The sequence below is a fragment of the Anarrhichthys ocellatus genome, unplaced genomic scaffold, assembly GCF_004355925.1.
Source record: "Anarrhichthys ocellatus isolate YVR2014 unplaced genomic scaffold, GSC_Weel_1.0 scaffold37, whole genome shotgun sequence".
NCBI lineage: Eukaryota > Metazoa > Chordata > Actinopteri > Perciformes > Anarhichadidae > Anarrhichthys > Anarrhichthys ocellatus.
This window is the reverse complement of record NW_022280067.1, coordinates 1,050,809-1,068,327: the sequence shown is the minus strand read 5'-3', so window position 1 is coordinate 1,068,327 and position 17,519 is coordinate 1,050,809. Positions and strand designations below refer to the sequence as shown.

At 40.2% G+C, this 17,519-nt stretch overlaps 3 protein-coding genes across 3 annotated transcripts in view; 2 read left to right on the top strand and 1 right to left on the bottom strand.

The window, feature by feature from the left end:
* Nucleotides 1-7,823: 7,823 nt before the first annotated feature.
* Nucleotides 7,824-12,645, bottom strand: LOC116394090 (alcohol dehydrogenase class-3-like). Its single transcript, XM_031866904.1, has 11 exons — nucleotides 12,584-12,645; nucleotides 12,427-12,473; nucleotides 12,072-12,173; nucleotides 11,518-11,668; nucleotides 11,342-11,429; nucleotides 11,026-11,245; nucleotides 10,246-10,506; nucleotides 9,865-10,021; nucleotides 9,063-9,198; nucleotides 8,375-8,430; nucleotides 7,824-7,861 (listed from the first exon to the last, which is right to left on the bottom strand). The coding sequence occupies exons 2-11, from the start codon at nucleotides 12,442-12,444 to the stop codon at nucleotides 7,824-7,826; spliced, it is 1,227 nt and encodes a 408-aa protein (XP_031722764.1). The 5' UTR covers nucleotides 12,445-12,473; nucleotides 12,584-12,645.
* Nucleotides 12,646-12,650: 5 nt separating this feature from the next.
* gar1 (GAR1 homolog, ribonucleoprotein) lies at nucleotides 12,651-15,387 on the top strand. The gene is made up of 7 exons (XM_031866908.1): nucleotides 12,651-12,786; nucleotides 13,112-13,316; nucleotides 13,854-14,008; nucleotides 14,141-14,200; nucleotides 14,309-14,420; nucleotides 14,634-14,780; nucleotides 14,871-15,387. Exons 2-7 carry the CDS (start codon nucleotides 13,127-13,129, stop codon nucleotides 14,879-14,881), a joined length of 675 nt encoding a protein of 224 aa, XP_031722768.1. The 5' UTR covers nucleotides 12,651-12,786; nucleotides 13,112-13,126; the 3' UTR covers nucleotides 14,882-15,387.
* An 81-nt stretch (nucleotides 15,388-15,468) lies between these two features.
* The window catches only part of LOC116394091 (alcohol dehydrogenase class-3), a 5,168-nt gene continuing 3,117 nt past the window's right edge, over nucleotides 15,469-17,519 (top strand). The window contains exons 1-4 of the mRNA XM_031866905.1: nucleotides 15,469-16,182; nucleotides 16,754-16,855; nucleotides 17,075-17,216; nucleotides 17,320-17,407. Of these exons, the coding sequence (XP_031722765.1) occupies nucleotides 16,165-16,182; nucleotides 16,754-16,855; nucleotides 17,075-17,216; nucleotides 17,320-17,407 (350 nt within the window). The 5' untranslated portion in view covers nucleotides 15,469-16,164. The remainder of the gene's footprint in view (nucleotides 16,183-16,753; nucleotides 16,856-17,074; nucleotides 17,217-17,319; nucleotides 17,408-17,519) is intronic.

Sequence of the window (17,519 nt, the reverse complement as noted above, 5' to 3'; positions counted from 1 at the left end):
TGTGTGTGTGTGTGTGTGTGTGTGTGTGTGTGTGTGTGTGTGTGTGTTTGGCAAAATATACATTATTTATAATGCAGGAAAGAAGGCCACATAGGGAGAGAGGTTTGTTTAAGAGATTAGCGATTGGCCTGCTTATTAGCTTTAGCTCTCATTCCAAGTCATTTGCCTATTCTTCAAGACTCACATGGCATCCACAAAGAAGTAGCCAGATTATTGATTAAAACCCATTTTGACTTTTTTTTTTTCCTCTTAGTTTTAATCTTATTGTGGCTCCACATGAATGCATCTGTCAGTAGTGGAGAAAGTAGTTATTATAACGATGGATGGATAGACAGATAGATAGATAGTTGGTGATTTTTTGGGGATTGAAATGTTGCCCTTTGCACTCTATCTAGCAGGGCAGCCCTAGTTTGACTTTCTTATTTTGACTATACCCCGGGACACGGATGACATTTCATTTCTGTGTACTTAGTGCCAAGGATGATATTAAGCTAATCTGCCCATGCTCCTGTTTGCTCTTAGGGATTTGGGAAGTATAGGCAAACACAAAGCACACAGAGACTCCAGCTAAGATGAGGGGCGACAGAGAGAGTTTTGGTAAAGCGGGGTAGCTGAGGTGGCAGCAGCGAACTGTTGGCTTTCTCAGTGTGAGGTTGTGAGAATATTGTCCGTGTCATTACATATTTGATGTTAAATCCGCTCCTAAAGTTTAAATCTGTGTGTTTTGCTGGCAGCGAAGTTGACCTTACAATGTGAACCACCAACTTCCCAAAGGCATTGAAGGTGTGTGCTGCTCTGCTAATACAAGTCAATATTAGGAAGAGGGGGGTCAAATTTCTTGGAAATAAACTTGACAAATATCTACAGGTGGTACAAAATCATCACAATATACAATTTTTAACTGCACCTTGTACTGGATTACACAATACAATAGCTATCATTTATTCTCTCAGAATGAGAATCAGCTTTATTGGCCAAATATGTGTACACAAACAAGGAATTTGACTTCTGTTTCAAGTTGCTATCAATGTTATATGCAGTTCAAGAACACTTTGCAGAAAAGATAGACATGGGAATACATTTAATAACAAAGGTAAGTAAACATAAACATAGAGCTGTTATTACTATGACTACAATTGTATATTGTACACAAGCAAAAAAGATAGACACATATTAATATATATAAAGCAACAATGGGCAACAATATACGATGTCTCTATCAGTCAAGTGTTGGGAGGATTGTAAACATTTAAGGGGTGCAAAGAAATAAATATTGAATGGCAATACAAATTGGTGGATATGCATCTGTACGTATTCTATGTATCCTATATACAGTATTTATATTTCAGAGTGATGGATGTATCGTGTGTATTTTAGACTGTAGACACATCATTTATAGTGTTACATGACAGATTTCATTATAGTGAGGGCCGGTGGAAAGAAACTGTCTTGCGTCAGGTTGTGTTGGCGTACTGCAGTGCCAGGAGAGGAGAAATTGGAACAGGCTGAAATGCTAAAAACCCGAGTCGAACCAGCGACCTTTAGATCTTCAGTCTAAAGCTCTACCAACTGTTATTTTTGGCAATAATATCATTAAGTGTGTGTCTGTAAGACTGCTGTTTATTTCGTACTTATTGTATTTACTATCATACCTATATAGTAACTACAACTGTATGTCCATATTATGTTTTCCACATAAGCTACAGGTATCCCAACTGCAGTATGACTTGTAACAAGCCACAATTCTACTTCATTAGACATAGAAATAGAAAAGGCCTGTGGAGTTGCACCATATTTAATATGTATGCACAAACATTGTATATTTGCACAGATATTTGCACAATACACAGATCAAACTACAAACTATGACCTTAGTATTGTCGTCTATATAGCTTGTAAATGTAGTTCATTTAAAATACTTCTCTATCAGTTTCTTTATACTGTCTCTTGAACTGCTCATGTGTACTTCAACATGTGAATATGTATGAATAAGCCTTTATTATTCAGCATGTTTTACTTAGAGTGAAGAGCTCCAGCCATATCTACTTACAATATCCGTAAATGTAAATTCAGCAGAACTCACTTCAATCCTGCCTGCCAATGTATAATTGAAAACTGTGGGATGCTTGAGAATGAGTAACGGGCCCAGGCACCTATAATGGATCATTTCAGGTTTCTTTTCTTTTTACCACAATTACCAGCCAAAGGAGTGTTCCAACTGGTCCAAGTGTGTTTTTTGGGATTGGCCCAATCCTTCTGTGGCCTGGCAGCAGGCCAGGAGCGGTGATCTGGGAGCCTCCTCTGTGGACAACAGTGAGTTGTCGGGAGAAGAGGAAAAACAGAATGATGTACTTTACTGTGGCAGTACAACAAGGTAACTGTGATTCACCGCACACTCATTTAGATTTTTCCTTGTCGTACCACAACCTTCGATTTTTCCTTGTCGTACCACAACCTTCGATTTTTCCTTGTCGTACCACAACCTTGAGACTCATTTGAACCAACGCTGGAAGATATATCGAGCAAGACACAAATGTAACAAAACCAGACATAACAACTCCAGAGTCATCAGAGATGGAATCTTTTTTTAGGGCCAAGCACAACAAGTGCAAAATCATTTTTCTCAGTGGTGCAAGGAGAAGTTTACTATGAATTATTTTAATAAGAAACATCTTGAGATTGCATTTACGTTTTAGCCATTTAGTTGTCACTCTCATCCAAAGCAATTTAAAATAAGAGATGCAGCAGAATAGATTCCAAGACCAGACACATTTATACAGCTGCAATGAGGCTAAAACACTATTAGTATTAGTAGTAGTAGTAGTAGTAGTAGTAGTAGTAGTAGTAGTACAATAGAATAATATCAGACCATTTCTGTCTGAGAATGACCTAAAAAGGTTTTATGTCTTCATTTCATACCGTCTTGATTGTAACGCTCTATATTGAGCACTGTGCAGTAAAAACAAACACAAAATAAAACATTAAATTGTCTCTGCAATTGAGTGAAAATGCACGTTGATCCAAAATGCAATGAATGTCAACTAAAAGTAAGACAAGGAACCACATTATCCCAATTTTAGTTTCAAAAGTAGCTCAAAAGTCTACTATATCACTTACGTATAAGGCATGCATTTACAAATTATATTTCTGACCTACTGAGCTCCTACGTACAAGGTTGCTCACTTAGGCCAACAGAAAAAAATCTCTTCTCACACCTTTGAAAGCATTAATTTGCCACCATGAGTCCATTTGTTGCTGTAGAATGCACTACCAGTCACAGTCTGCACTGCTGTGAATGTGTTCTCTTTCAAACAGTGCTGTACAGATCATGTTGTTAGAAGTATGTGACCCAACAGTAACAGTAGAGGACATGCTGCATTGACAGCGCCACTGAACATGCACACATTCTTATTGCACAGACTAGTGTCGATTGTTCCATATAAGAACAACAACCAGTCATTATGTACCAATTATATTCTTACAACCACACACACACATGCGTACAAAAACCTTCACAAACATTCCCAGGAATTACCCAAGCCCCCATGTGAATGTGGAAAACCGGGGAGTGGTAAACTGAGCAGGTTTGGGAGGTAGCTAAAGCTCCCAGTACTTTCCTCATGCTTGTGAACTTCTTCTCAGGGATTAGGGGGGTAAACACACAGGGTCTGAGAGATATATCTCCCCCTACCTTCAGCCCATAACCACATGAAACGACTCTGTTGGCACTCGGAAAAAAAGCGTTGTGGCAGAGCGGATAGGGCTGGGTCCAGGTCTGTTGTGGATAAGTTCTGTAAAATCCCACAGGGTAAAATGTTCAATGATTGTACCTTTTCAAAGGAACTATATTCGATGTTTAACTTTTATGACAGTAAGGATCAAAGACACATCTACACATGCACTCAATCTGATTCTGCAAACCTATTTGACAATCAGATTATGACATTTACCTGTGATTAAAAATATTATATTGTACATTGTCTTGGTTATGGATGCCATTTTTGGACCGAGGCAGTCATGATTCAAAGGAGCTAAAATAAGGCTAACTACACCATCTATAGCAGTGTATGACTCCTTCCCACGCATGCTGGTACTGTTCTGTGTGACCAATGAGGGAGACAAAGGAGTGCCATGATAGCACCTTAGAGCTAATCTCTCAATAACTACTTTACTGCTGCTGTCAGACAAAACACAACAAAAGCTTAAAGCTGTCACGCATATACAGCCCCTTATGTATGTGTGTGTGTCTATGTGTGTGTGTGTGTGTGTGTGTGTGTGTGTGTGTCTCTTTGGTAATAGCCACGTGTGGTCTGTCTAATCCTGTTCTTTGTTGTCTATTTCTGTTGCAATTTAACTATCAAACACTGACACAATATGATTGACAGGTTACAAAATAAGAAAACACATGGTGTTGGATGACTCAATGAGAACAGCATGATGCAGCCATTGTCAGGGTTTTGTATTACAATAAGGCCTCTGAAGTGCGGGACCACACCAGAATGTATGTTTTGGGAGTGCCAACAGTTGGGTGGGTGGGTCAGAAATCTACAACACATCTATTTTTTACTTGCCCCCATATATTTATTCGCGATTATGAAATGACGACAAAGGCTAAAGTTAAGTGCAATGATGAATCTTTATCTAAGTAAATGAATCTGGAGTTTTGCCCACATCTTCTAACACCAATTAAACTCCTGTTTCCAGGATAATTAAAACGCTGGCTTGTGTTTGAGCTCTTAAACTTTGTGTCTACTCGCCGCGATTTACTCAGTCATGCCGATCGGTTCTGTGGATGTGCAACTCTCAACAGAGATGTGTTTAATTATTTTTTACCGCTTGTCCAATCGGACAAGTGATTTACAAGATTAACAAGCTCAGCGTGGCATTTTACTTGCCCCTGGAAAGCGGCCAATTGTTGTTGAGCCCTGACCTGTACATTATTGTAAAAGTAGACTACTGCTTTTAGTGCTTGAAAACTATTGAATGTCGTTTGTGATGTCAAAATGTGTTTATATCAATTTCTAAAAATGTACAATGTAATAACAATACCCCACTGTGTCAGATTTGTTACTGCACAGTGCACTTATACAGCGGGAACATTGCTAAGCACTGTATTGTGCTGTCCTCTGGTGAAGCTGGGTATACTCCACTGACACAGAAGCTCAAGCTAACCGTGTCAGAGAAAGACTGGGTATGTCACAGGCGATGCCTGGCATTAGCCGTATAATGTCCAGGATTTGCTGATAAAGCAGGGGCCTCACATTGGCAGTCTTTAGTGACTTAAGTGGGGCGTTCTTCCATAGCCGTTGGGGCTATACAGTATATCCATCCCTCTATCTCTCTGTCTGACTGACTGTGTCTCTTTCAGACATGCTTTCCCCTCTAGCTTATTTCTCAGAGATGTTAATACGGAAGTTGTTTTTGACTGATTAATGCGATTTAAGCAGCCATTTAGAGGTGTACAAGCAATGTCATTTTAACACATTTACAGAATGTAAGCCCTGTCATAGGCCTGAACTGGTAAGAAGAATACATTTAATACCCAATTGAAATAACCATGTACCACCAAAATGTTCCTGCACCCATTTATGCCTAGGCTTTGCTCACAGCAGACAATTTGCCTTGTCATAGTGGATAAATGTTACAAATTCAACGTCCCAGTAAACCATGACAGTGTGAACAGAAATGGAAATCAGCCATCATTCATTATATTACTTACACCACTACTTTTCCAAGTGTGACGTCTTAGAGTGCAGTCTTTCTTGTGCAGAAGCCACTTTCCATGTATTGAAATAACTAATATAAGAAGATATAAAACTATAACTATACGCTAATACCGAATAGTATTATTTGTGGTTTCTGGTGGATATACTATATTTATTTGCCATGACATGAATTACCAGTTGAATCACAGCGACACTATTTCTCATTTACAATGTGTGTGAATGGATACGGTTGTATTATATTTTGTATTGTTTTTAACAAGAAGATGGCGTCCTTGTTCAAATAGGTTGTTTCCCACCCACCATTTTCATGTCCTCATCATATTTAATGTGCCATCTGTCACCCAGGAATAAAGCTTAGTAAATAAGAGGAAATCTCTTGAAGGCAAGACGGCACCTTTTGACATTTCTTTCCCCAGACATGCCTTTATTTGTGTGATGGCATTTACCTCATCTGGCATTTCTGTCGTTTTGTCAATTATATGAACACTCGTGCCTAAAAGAGTTGACGCATGTGAAGTCATGACAGCAAGAGGGAAAAGCAAATGAACAAAGAAATAAAAATGTAAATACGATTATTTCATTTGCACATTAGCAATGCTCCATGCTGCTTTACGCCAACGTTTCCAATCCAGACAAGTTACACAGTGTAAGTCAAACATGCCGAGATGGACAGTTAAGATTTCAAGAAAAATGTGGCCAAAGCTGTGGTTGTAATTCAGAGAGCATGCCCTCCGTGTATTAGTTGCACAAAGCTGTGACAATTCCAGAGGTTGTGGAGTTCAGACACAGAGAGGAAGAAAGGTTGGAGACTTATGGTCGTCTCTTTGAATAGTTTTCCCATCTATGAGGCAGACATTCAGACACATGTCCCCAAGAAAGCCATATAAATCTGTGAGCATGTCCAACATTTAGATGACGATGCCCAGTCACATAACCACCTGTCAAAACTTGTCTTCCTCTGTCTTTTGATCTTCCTCTCTTATCTCCCTCTGCTGCCCCATTCTCTGCATTATTCTGCTTTCTATTTCTTGAAAACTGCCTTTACTTTGAGATTCTTTGGGAGGAGGATGGGGGTGTCTAAGCTGTGTAATCTGTGATTTATGGCACACAAAGCATAGGAGACCAACATAAGAGGACGAGCCCCAATTTATTTTCCATTTAAAACAAAGACGGAAAAGCAGAGGGAACTGCCAAAGGTTTTCATTTGATCCGAACGTAACTTCAATAAAACAAATTCCTTCGACAGCTATTTCAGTTCTTCACCGAGAGGCATTCCCCAAACAACCTTTTGTCTTCTGTCCTGACAGCCCACAACTGTTATTCTATCCCCTCTCCCCATTAAATCAATATATAATATTACCAAGGACGAAATTTGGTAAGCCTGACCACATGAAGCAGATACTTCTCCATGGCTGATGACAGATTCAGCCATTTGTTTCCTGTGTCTTTTACCCCATCTTCTATACAAGGGTATGTAATTCCAACTATCACCTCACATTGATATCTGGACCAGAATCACTGTATAGCTGCCAAGTGTGACAGTTGTAGAGATAAATTGTCTCTGTGTTACTGCAGATGCTGTATAGATCTATGATTTACATTCAGCATTATTTTACACAAGTTCACTGAACATGCTGTGGGGGTTTCTCCCCTTTAATCAAGTGTGTGATAAACAAAAGAAAAAAATAACTTTAATAAGTTAATCTGAATAAAAACACAGATTCCTTTGCAGATAGAAAAGAAATGTCTTTATAAAGTTAGACGCAGAAGCTTTTACATGATACAAGTGTGCCCTCTAGTGGCCAAGGTGCTCATTTGCTACAAAGTCAAGCAAGGAAAATATTTAAATTGTCAATATTTTTTAAGAAAAATAGCTTAGAAAGGTTCCCAAATACACTGCAGAAATGTATGCAAAATCTCATTGCTTGCATGGCAATGTAACTTCTTCATCTTGTAAAAACGTGTCCATGCATTTATCTTCAGCAGACTGGACTACTGTAACGGTGTGTTTACAGGTCTCTGTAAAAAGTCTGTCAGGAAGCTGCAGCTGATTCAGAACGCTGCAGCTCGAGTCCTCACTAAGACCAGGAGGGCGGATCACATCACTCCAGTTCTGAGGTCTTTGCACTGGCTTCCTGTCAAACAAAGAATTGACTTTAAAATCCTGCTGTTGGTTTACAAAGCACTGAATGGTTTAGGGCCAAAATACATCTCTGATCTGCTGCTACCTTATGAACCATCCCGACCCCTTAGGTCGTCTGGGACCGGTCTACTTTCTGTTCCCAGAGTCAGAACTAAACATGGAGAAGCAGCGTTCAGTTTTTCTGCTCCACATATCTGGAACAAAGTCCCAGAAAGCTGCAGGTCTGCTGAGACCCTCAGCTCCTTTAAATCAAGATTGAAGACTTTTCTGTTTGCTGCTGCCTTTAATTGAACCAGATTCAATTAATATATTAATCAATTTCCTGCATTTCTGCATTGTACTACTGTATTTTATTTCTTACACTGTTTTTTTAATGTTTTAATGCTTAATTGTTTTTAAATCTCCTTTTCTTTTGCCTTATGTTTTGATGCTTTTAATGGTTTTATGTGAAGCACTTTGAATTACCTTGTTGTTGAAATGTGCTATACAAATAAACTTCCCTTGCCTTGTACGGTATCCCCTGTAGGTGTCGCCTCGCACAGACTGATTACAGTACGGATGCTAAAAAGAAAGAAGACATATCGTTAGGATAACTGAAGTCTGAATCTCACCAGACCCGATATATTGATTTATTGATTTGAGTCAGTAAAAAACAACAACAATAATCTTTGTTTCCAGCTTCTCCAATGTGAATATTTGAGAGTTTTTAATATCTTTGGGTTTTGGGAAAAACAAGACATTTATAGACATCACCTTGGACTCTGCGATGGACACTTCTCAAAGTTTTTTCAACATTTTATGGATAAGCGATTAATCTTTTAATCATGAAAAACAATCTGACTAATCAATAATCAAAATAATAGTTAGTTGCAGCTGACAGAGACAATATATCATAAAGAATAATATATAATACATTTACAGTATATCACACTTATATTGCTGAATAATTTGCTATTCTTGATATTTTCTAAAGAATTAATTTTCTTGTTTGGAATACCACAATAAATGTCCTTCCTTTATCAGATACTAAATGATGAGTAGGAATGCTATTTAATTGGAATTGTTTAAGCCTCAGGGGAGGAGAGCTTTGACAGTGTTTTACACACAACGTGAGTAATACAAGGAGACACACGCACGCTTTCAGAAAGACGTTTTTTAAAAAGAATAGAGGCCACAAATGAATCACGTCTTACCTTTCCCCACTCGTCATGTACTCGAAGGCCGTATTGATTTGGTCCAGCTGGAGGTTGTGGTCGATGAACTCATCCAGCTTCAGCTTGTTCATGTAGTCGTCCACCAGTGTCGGCACATCCGCCACACTGTTCCAATCTTTAGAAGAGGATAACAAAACTGAGTCCTCATGGACCACAATATAGCAGACATTAATGAGCTCGTGAGAAAAGCCATTTCCCTCATTATCTCCCCCGAACATCTAACATATCTAACATCTTTAGAGTATTCAAAGGGGGGCTTTGAATACTCTAAAGATGTTAGATATGTTAGATGTTCGGTGCATATCAGATGTTAGTTTGTGATGTGTTTCTGTGCTGGTGGACCCGCTTCCCCTCAGCCTGCCTCATTTTCTACTTCATTTAGTGATTTCCTGTGTTCCATATTCGACGATCCAAAGAACGAGCGCAGACTTGTTACTTTTAATCAGATCTGAGCGTACATTTACATCCTGTACATTACTTCAAAGTTGTATGACGAAACCATTTAGATGACTGATTCACTCTTGAGTCATTAATGGAGCAATAGCGTACAACATTAACTGCTTCTTACTTTTTTTCTGTTCACCTTATAGGCTCTGAAAACTTGTGATTGGCATTTTAACTCTCTTTTAAACATCAATATTCTTATCAATAATGAGCACAAATCAATACTTGGAATTGGGCCCAGAAATGCAACAGCTGACTTTGCACGGTTTTAAATTGAAGCATTATGCAAGGCCATCTTTTTTTTGCATGAAGTAACTAACTTGTTTTTAAAGTTCACCTCCAAAATAGGTCCCCTTCAAGGTGCGTCCCATCAGGATCTTTTCAACCGTGACGCTCATTGCTTCCGTCTCATTCTCCCCGACAATGACACAGGTGCCCCAGCCGTCTGTCGTGGACTCCAGCGCAGCACTCAGAGAGCATAAAGAACCTGTTGTCTGAATTAATACTCTTTTTAAAATATATTTACAAATTCGTAAAATCCAATCAAACTAGAACGTGAAAAAAATGAGATTTGCACAGAAACAAATTGTGTCAAAAAAATGTGTGATTGACATATTTTGTTTTGCAGAAATTCTTAAACCTCAAACCTATGTGCACATACTGCTTTACAGATCTACTCTGACACTGCACAGACTACTGGAGGATTCTTATTACCCACCGTAAAAACTGGCTTTCCATTACACTCTAGAGCGTAGTCCACCCCTCCGTCTGTCAAATCCACCAGAACCTGCTGGATGGGCTTGATATAATCGTTGGGGTTGACACAGTCAGTGGCTCCGAGCATTCGGGCTTTCTCAAACTTGTCGGGGTTGATGTCGACCGCGATGATCCTTTTTGCCTCAGCAGCCTGGCAGCCCATGACGGCTGCCAGTCCGACAGCTCCGAGCCCAAACACAGCACACGATGAATCTTTTTCCACCTGGATGCACACGATTTGGGAGTCAGACAACCAAAAGCTGTTAGAGAGACATCTGATGAGATCACTTCATCATGTTTAAAGATAACTTTTATATAATATATTTAGCCTTCATTCTTCTCAACATACCCATTATACACCTTTTGCTTTTCTTTTTACCTCGTAGTGGCCCATTTTATTTTCGTGCAATAAGATTTATTATTGCAAACCTGATTTATAAAACCAAAAACATAATTGAATTTGAATTTAAAAAAATTTGCTGGATTATTTGAAAGAACAAATTCTTATCAGGAACGCAAAAATGCTTTGTCATTTTTTTCCCTTCAGACAGTAAAACAGTTTTGTTATAACAAGTAACTGTTTATAATTAGTTATTATGTAATTACATCTTTGTAAATGTGTTGCATTCCTCTTGTTCTCAGGACAGGCAGCGTTCTGCACATAACCACCACTGGTCCACATCAGAGTTGGTGAGAATTCAAATTATGATATGAAGTATCTGGCAGATCTGTATCCTCTCACCTTGCATGCATTAACAGCAGCACCATAACCGGTGGAGACATCCCAGCCGAGTAGACACACTTTGTCGAGCGGTGCGTCACTTCTTAGTTTTGCAAGACAGATATCGGGAACCACAGTGTACTGGCAGAAAGAACTGATCCCAAGGTACTGGTACACCTGTTGGCCCTTAAAAGATATCCTGCTTGTGCCATCAGCCAATACACCCACTTGTGCGTTCGCCCTGAAAGCCACAAAATGGAACGGAATTGGAAACACTGAGTAGCTAAACACCATGAAAGCAATAGTGATTTGCGTGTGTGAGCGTAGTAATGATCACCAGTTCTTCCTGCACTGATTCCTTTTAAGGCCCTGACATTGTTCACATTCCCCACACTGTGGCAGAAAAAGAGGAATGACTTTGTCACCTGTGAAAACAACAAGCAGACAGATTACTTAAGTCAGAGTTACATGTCATGTGATGTCAGTTTGTTTGTTGTGAGCTGTACAATTCACCCGGTGAGAAGTTGGTGACTTCGGGGCCGACGCTCTCCACTATCCCCGCCGCTTCGTGGCCGAGAACTAACGGGAATGGTCTAAACTTCAGCCCTTTTCCAGTCTGATGCAGGTATTCCCAGTCTGTGTGACACACGCCCGCAGCAACAACCTGTACAAACACATAGACAGTCAATTCACATGATACGACATCACATTTAGGGAGTGGATGTGGTTAGCGACCAAAACAAACTGAAACAGAGTAAGTAAGACATATTTAAATAGTTCAGCATGTGTCGCCTGTATGATCAAAGTAAAAACAAGAAGTAACATCCATGTGAGTAATACAATTAAGTCTTGGTTAATTTGTCTCCGTGGGATAAGATATTATAACATTTTTCCGATTAGTTCTTCTCATTCTGTTATAATTTAACACCATCAACTTCAAGTGATTGCCACTGAAAAATAAACTCCTGTTAACACTGCAATGTTTGCTGTGTAGGTGCCCACGTATACAACCAATAATATACTCCTACTTTCTTGCATTACAGACAAACTCCGGATGATCAGCTGACCTTGATGCGGACTTCATGGGCCTTGGGTGGGGCCACCTCCACATTCTCAATGGACAGAGGCTTCCCAGGCTCCCATGCAACAGCTGCTTTGCATTTGATCACCTGAGCGAGAATAAAAAACACCATGTTCGTTGCTTGGTTGTGGGTGACACTGTTTATTTTTCAAATGAGAAGACACATGACGGGGCCAAGTTTTGGCTGGGCGTGGCCGCTGTTTTGAAATAGGTTGAATATCATACTACTTGCCAGAGTATACAAAACGTCCAGCAACAACAACAACAACAACAACAACAACAACTTCAGTTTATACTACTGATCAAACAAAATATATTGCAGATGAAGTGTATTTTCTTACCTGACCTGTTGTTGACATCGTTGAGTGATGTGTCCTTATTAATTTGCCTGCAAGTAAACAAAAATAATCAAATTATTGGAAAATGTACACATACATACATTACCAAGTCTCACAAACATAACTTTGTGTCGTATTATATCAACACCGAAGGTCTCACTGGAGCAGTCTCTTGTCTCTGTCTTCAAGAGGAAACCGACTTAACTTTCGGCTCACTTGCATATCATGTGAGTGGCGTTAGAGATGTGATTTTACGACACTTCCGGATACGGGTGAACGCCTTTACGGCAGCTCTTGGTCACACGTGTTGTCGTCGCATGGAAGTCCGTCCTAGTAAATAGCTGCTGCTTGCCGATCGACTTTGTGAGTAATCTGCTTTAGTTGTGTGTACATAACGTTATATACTGTTGTATGTTTATATTTTGAAGGGAATACATAATGGGTTGATTTGTGGTGGAAATTGCGGCTGAATTGTATAGTTTAAATGAATATATTAAGCTAGCATGTTAGCTAGAACTTTCGCAGCGCTGCCGAGTCCACGATGTTAGCTCGATGTATGCAACGACTTCACTCTACGGGGTTTAGCTAAGCTATGTATCGCCCATGCTCCGTTTAAAAACAACAGGGTTTTCACGTGTTTGTATACTCTTTGTTTTTGACTTATTTCTTCTCTTCGTGTTTCTCGCAGAGGTTTCCCAGAAGTATGTCTTTCAGAGGAGGCGGTGGACGAGGAGGCAGAGGAGGTGGAGGGTTTAGCCGAGGTGGAGGAGGTGGATATGGCGGAGGTAGAGGAGGAGGTGGTGGATTTAGAGGAGGTGGTGGATTTGGACGTGGCGGTGGTGGCAGAGGTGGTTTTAACAGACAAGACTACGGTCCTCCAGAATATGTCGTCGGTAAGATCATGAAACCAGCACTGCTGAGAAGCTGACTGTTTGTGAATGTCCATGTGCTCGGCCCAGCTCCTGTATCAACCCGTAGAACGGAACACTGAGGCATCACAGACTTGAAATAACATCCCCTGTATGATGAGTGTTGACGTGACAAGAAGAAAGATAACTTTTATTATTTTTCAACTTGTAAACAACCTTCATGTCAACATCCAAGCAGTAATCGGGACTAGGACACACTAATTCATACTCTGAATTATCCAATGTTGGGCTGATTTAATATGGTAGGGCCTAAAAAGCAAAAATCAATCGACAGTGTAAAACACTTGTGAAGGCGCATTATTTGGAAGTCAGTCATGCCATCATAATGCAAACAAGTAGCCACAAGTGTTAATACTTGCAGGGTTTGAAGCCTGACTAAAAACATTTTAGCCAACTTCTTTAATGTTTTGTTGATGTGTCTTTGAATTGTGTTATATGCTTGAGTTGCATTTGCCGTGGCGCTGGAATACCAACTAACTGTCCTCCATTGTTTCCACTCAGCGGTGGGAGAGTTCGTGCATCCATGTGAAGATGACATTGTGTGCAAGTGCACGACGGAGGAAAACAAAGTGCCCTACTTCAACGCCCCAGTGTACCTGGAAAACAAGGAGCAGATCGGGAAGGTGGATGAGATATTTGGCCAGCTCCGGGAATTTGTATCCTTTCTGTTGTCTTTATTTCAGTCTCTGGAACAACCTGTGGTGGAAAAAGTAAACGTCCACCTCTGTGGAATAAATTGTCTTTGTTGCAGCTCAAAGTCCTGTTAATTCCTTAACCTACCCTTGCAGTATTTTTCAGTCAAACTTTCTGACAACATGAAGGCGTCTTCATTTAAGAAACCGCAGAAGGTATAAAAAGACGTTTTTCAACATTTTAAAGAAGTGCGTTTTCATACTTAAAAGCATTTCAGTGCCCTTGTGTATTACATTGCGTGTGATTTGCAACGTCTCTTTTAGTTTTATATAGATCCAATGAAGCTCCTCCCGCTGCAGAGATTCCTCCCCAGGCCGCCAGGAGAGAAGGGTCCGCCAAGAGGAGGTCGAGGGGGAAGAGGCGGTGGCCGTGGAGGTGAGGCAACCAAACGTGTCATTGTAGTCAGTCTTGTCTCCTATTGTTGGTGAATGTGTAGTGTATGACCCACATTTTCTTTTCTCCATCTTGGCTACTTATTTTTAAATTAGCTGTCAGTCTTAGTTATTGTGGATTGAAAGTGTTGTTCCTTTGTGCCTGTTCGGATCACAGCTTTCAAGAGTGGTTTGATTAATTCTGCTTTTGTTTTAGGCGGTTTTCGAGGCGGCCGCGGTGGAGGATTTGGAGGCGGCCGCGGTGGAGGATTTGGAGGCGGCCGCGGTGGAGGATTTGGAGGCGGACGAGGTGGAGGAGGCTTCAGAGGAAGAGGAAGTGGAGGAGGAGGACGTGGATTCAGAGGTTTGTCCTTTTTCAATGTTCTTCAAAGTATACTTGTTGTCCTGGTGTGAAGGTAACCTTTTTTTTTTTTTTTTTGTGGTTCACTTGCAGGTTCGAGATAATCTGATGGTGATGGTCTGTTGTGACGGTCTCATCTCAAAGCCTCAAAGAGGCTGCGCTCTATGACGGTGCCTGGCCTGTTGGACTCAGAATATAGACATTGCCTCCAATTGAAGAACTTGAATGGATTTTCCGTCTTTGTTTTATTTTTGTACCAGTTTTGAATATGTGATGGGTGATTATAATTTAAAAGGTTCATACGTATACTTGCGTGTAACATAACGAGGACCTTTCAGCCTGATAAGGAGAGTTATCGGGTCCCTTTGTGAACAGGCTTGTCAATGTCCTCTGCTGATTTTGTTCAAATGTTTGGCCATGACAGATGTTTGTACTTTGACCACGATTTCAAGAGATACATTCACACACCTTCATGTATTAATTTCCTCCGATGTGGGAAATCTTAATATACTGTTAGTTGAAAACATTTTAATACCCATTTTTTGTAAAGTCCTAATCAGAATGTTGTCACATTTTCTGTTAAAGGCCTTGATTAAAAGGTGCTTTGTAACTGTCTTGTTTTATATTCTCAGGTCTTGGTAGTAGACGGCGAAGTGGCATCTTAGGGTGGAGAATAGGGAGAAATGTATCAAAAGAATGTTCTACACTCCCTGCCCACTTAAACAAGCTTTGTGTATTGTTGATTAATTTGAGGTTTGACAATTCCGTACACAGCAACACACTGACACTACAAGCTTTCACATTAATCATCTGAAGGGATAAAGTTTGGAAGCCAATCATGGTCCACCATGCAAAGGTGTGTGTGTATGTATACAGATGGATTTTTCAGTGAAGTGTTGGACATCTTGAGCCCAGTAAAACTTCTGATATAAAGTATTTGCCTATTCATAGATTTAGTACATTTAATTGAGGGAGAAGGAGCTGATATTTTAGGTTTTTTTATTTTTAATTAGGTTATTAGATGTCTTAGGAAATGCAATACATATTGTTAATGACTGATTTTTGAGAATTACTAAATGAAGATGAGTCATTTGTATTTAAATGTCCTCACCATCTCACATTCAGTGTACTCGGAAATGAGGACTGAACTAATTAATTTGTAAAAGTACTTCCGGGGCCACGAATGATCTTCCACTTCTAAATGTTGCTGAATATTCTCTAAAAGAATATTTCATATTTTCAAACCACTTGTGAAACGTGCCCTCTCTGCTCTGCGCCTGCGTCATGCTTACGCCGCACGTCCTCGTTTCTGATTGGTCCGGGCTTTAACTCCTTTACGGCAGCGCACTGCACCCACCCTCCCCTCTCTCTCGCTGAATGAACGAACATGGAGACAGCTGGAAAAGTAAGTACATTTCCCACTAAATGCGCAATGCATATTTTAAATGCATTGGTTCTATATGTGTGTCGTTAAAGTTGTAGCAATTTCACACGAAGCATAAAAAGGCAACGTTCTCAACCAGCTTGCACTCACTGACGTGCGTTGAATTAACAAGTACAAAGAACCACTGTTCCGTTACTGAACAGGGATCTTTGACCAGTCGCTACTGGTATGCTGCAAGTTGCTGCAATGCTTGTCCCGAGAGCTATGTTTCACTCTGACGAGTTAAGAAACCGGACTATAAATTGTAGCTACCTCTCACTCAGCGTAAAAGATCTGCAGAAAAATCTAAATTGGGTTAATGGCATAAAAGCAGATTGCACTCCACCAGTGAACTACTGGAACTCTGGGTTGGCTTTACATAAGCCTGGTTACATTTCAGAGACTAAGTACATTGTGCAACTAGTTGGACCTGTCACACACGTACACACACACACACTGTAAAGCCTCAGTCAACCCACGGCTGCAGTTGCATAATTACTTTTTAAAAGCATTGTTTGAAAAAATAAAAAAACGCACCGAACTTTGCCTTCAGGTTATCAAGTGCAAGGCAGCTGTTGCCTGGGAAGCTGGGAAGCCTCTTTCCATTGAGGAGGTGGAGGTAGCTCCACCCAAAGCCCATGAAGTCCGCATCAAGGTAAACCAAACCATTGCATGAATGCTGTTGAGATTGTATCCAGCTTTTATGTTCTTTTTTTTTTCCGGACCTGTCTCATAATTATAAGAGGCAGGAGAACAACTCTGGAAGAATCACACATGGGCTTTTAAGAAAGACATGACTTAGCACAGACATTAGGTAACTAAGAGGATGTTTATTTCTGGCCCGACATCTTTTAAATGACACCCTTCCTCTCAGATCTTCGCCACAGGAGTGTGTCATACAGATGCCTACACTCAGAGTGGCAGTGACCCCGAGGGACTTTTCCCTGCTATCTTGGGCCACGAGGGTGCTGGAACAGTTGAGAGCGTTGGTGAGGGTGTCTCCAAATTCAAGCCAGGTATGAAGCTGCCAAACACCATATTGAATTTTGTTGTGAATAAGTATGTTTGGTGTTTTTTTTGGTATGATTTCTAATTATTCATGTTTCTCTTCGACCAAAGGCGATACCGTCATCCCGTTGTATGTGCCACAGTGTGGCGAATGCAAATTCTGCAAAAATCCCAAGACCAACCTTTGCCAGAAAATTAGGTACGGCTGTCAGACTTATTGATGCCACCTTGAGCTGGTAAAGACCATCAGGCTTTCAAGATAAAACTCAATGAAAAAAACTATATATATATATATATATATATATATATAT

What these genes read in the sequence shown, in the direction of transcription:
- gar1 (XM_031866908.1), top strand. Translation starts at nt 13,127, where the DNA reads ATGTCTTTCAGAGGAGGCGGTGGACGAGGAGGCAGAGGAGGTGGAGGG. An exon ending in CATTTAAGAAACCGCAGAAG is followed by an intron (nt 14,201 to 14,308) that starts GTATAAAAAGAC and finishes CGTCTCTTTTAG; the next exon opens with TTTTATATAGATCCAATGAA. An exon ending in AAGAGGCGGTGGCCGTGGAG is followed by an intron (nt 14,421 to 14,633) that starts GTGAGGCAACCA and finishes CTTTTGTTTTAG; the next exon opens with GCGGTTTTCGAGGCGGCCGC.
- LOC116394090 (XM_031866904.1), bottom strand. An exon ending in CCCATGAAGTCCGCATCAAG is followed by an intron (nt 11,669 to 12,071) that starts GTCAGCTGATCA and finishes GTGTTTGTACAG; the next exon opens with GTTGTTGCTGCGGGCGTGTG. An exon ending in ATGGAAAGCCAGTTTTTACG is followed by an intron (nt 10,022 to 10,245) that starts GTGGGTAATAAG and finishes GTATTAATTCAG; the next exon opens with ACAACAGGTTCTTTATGCTC.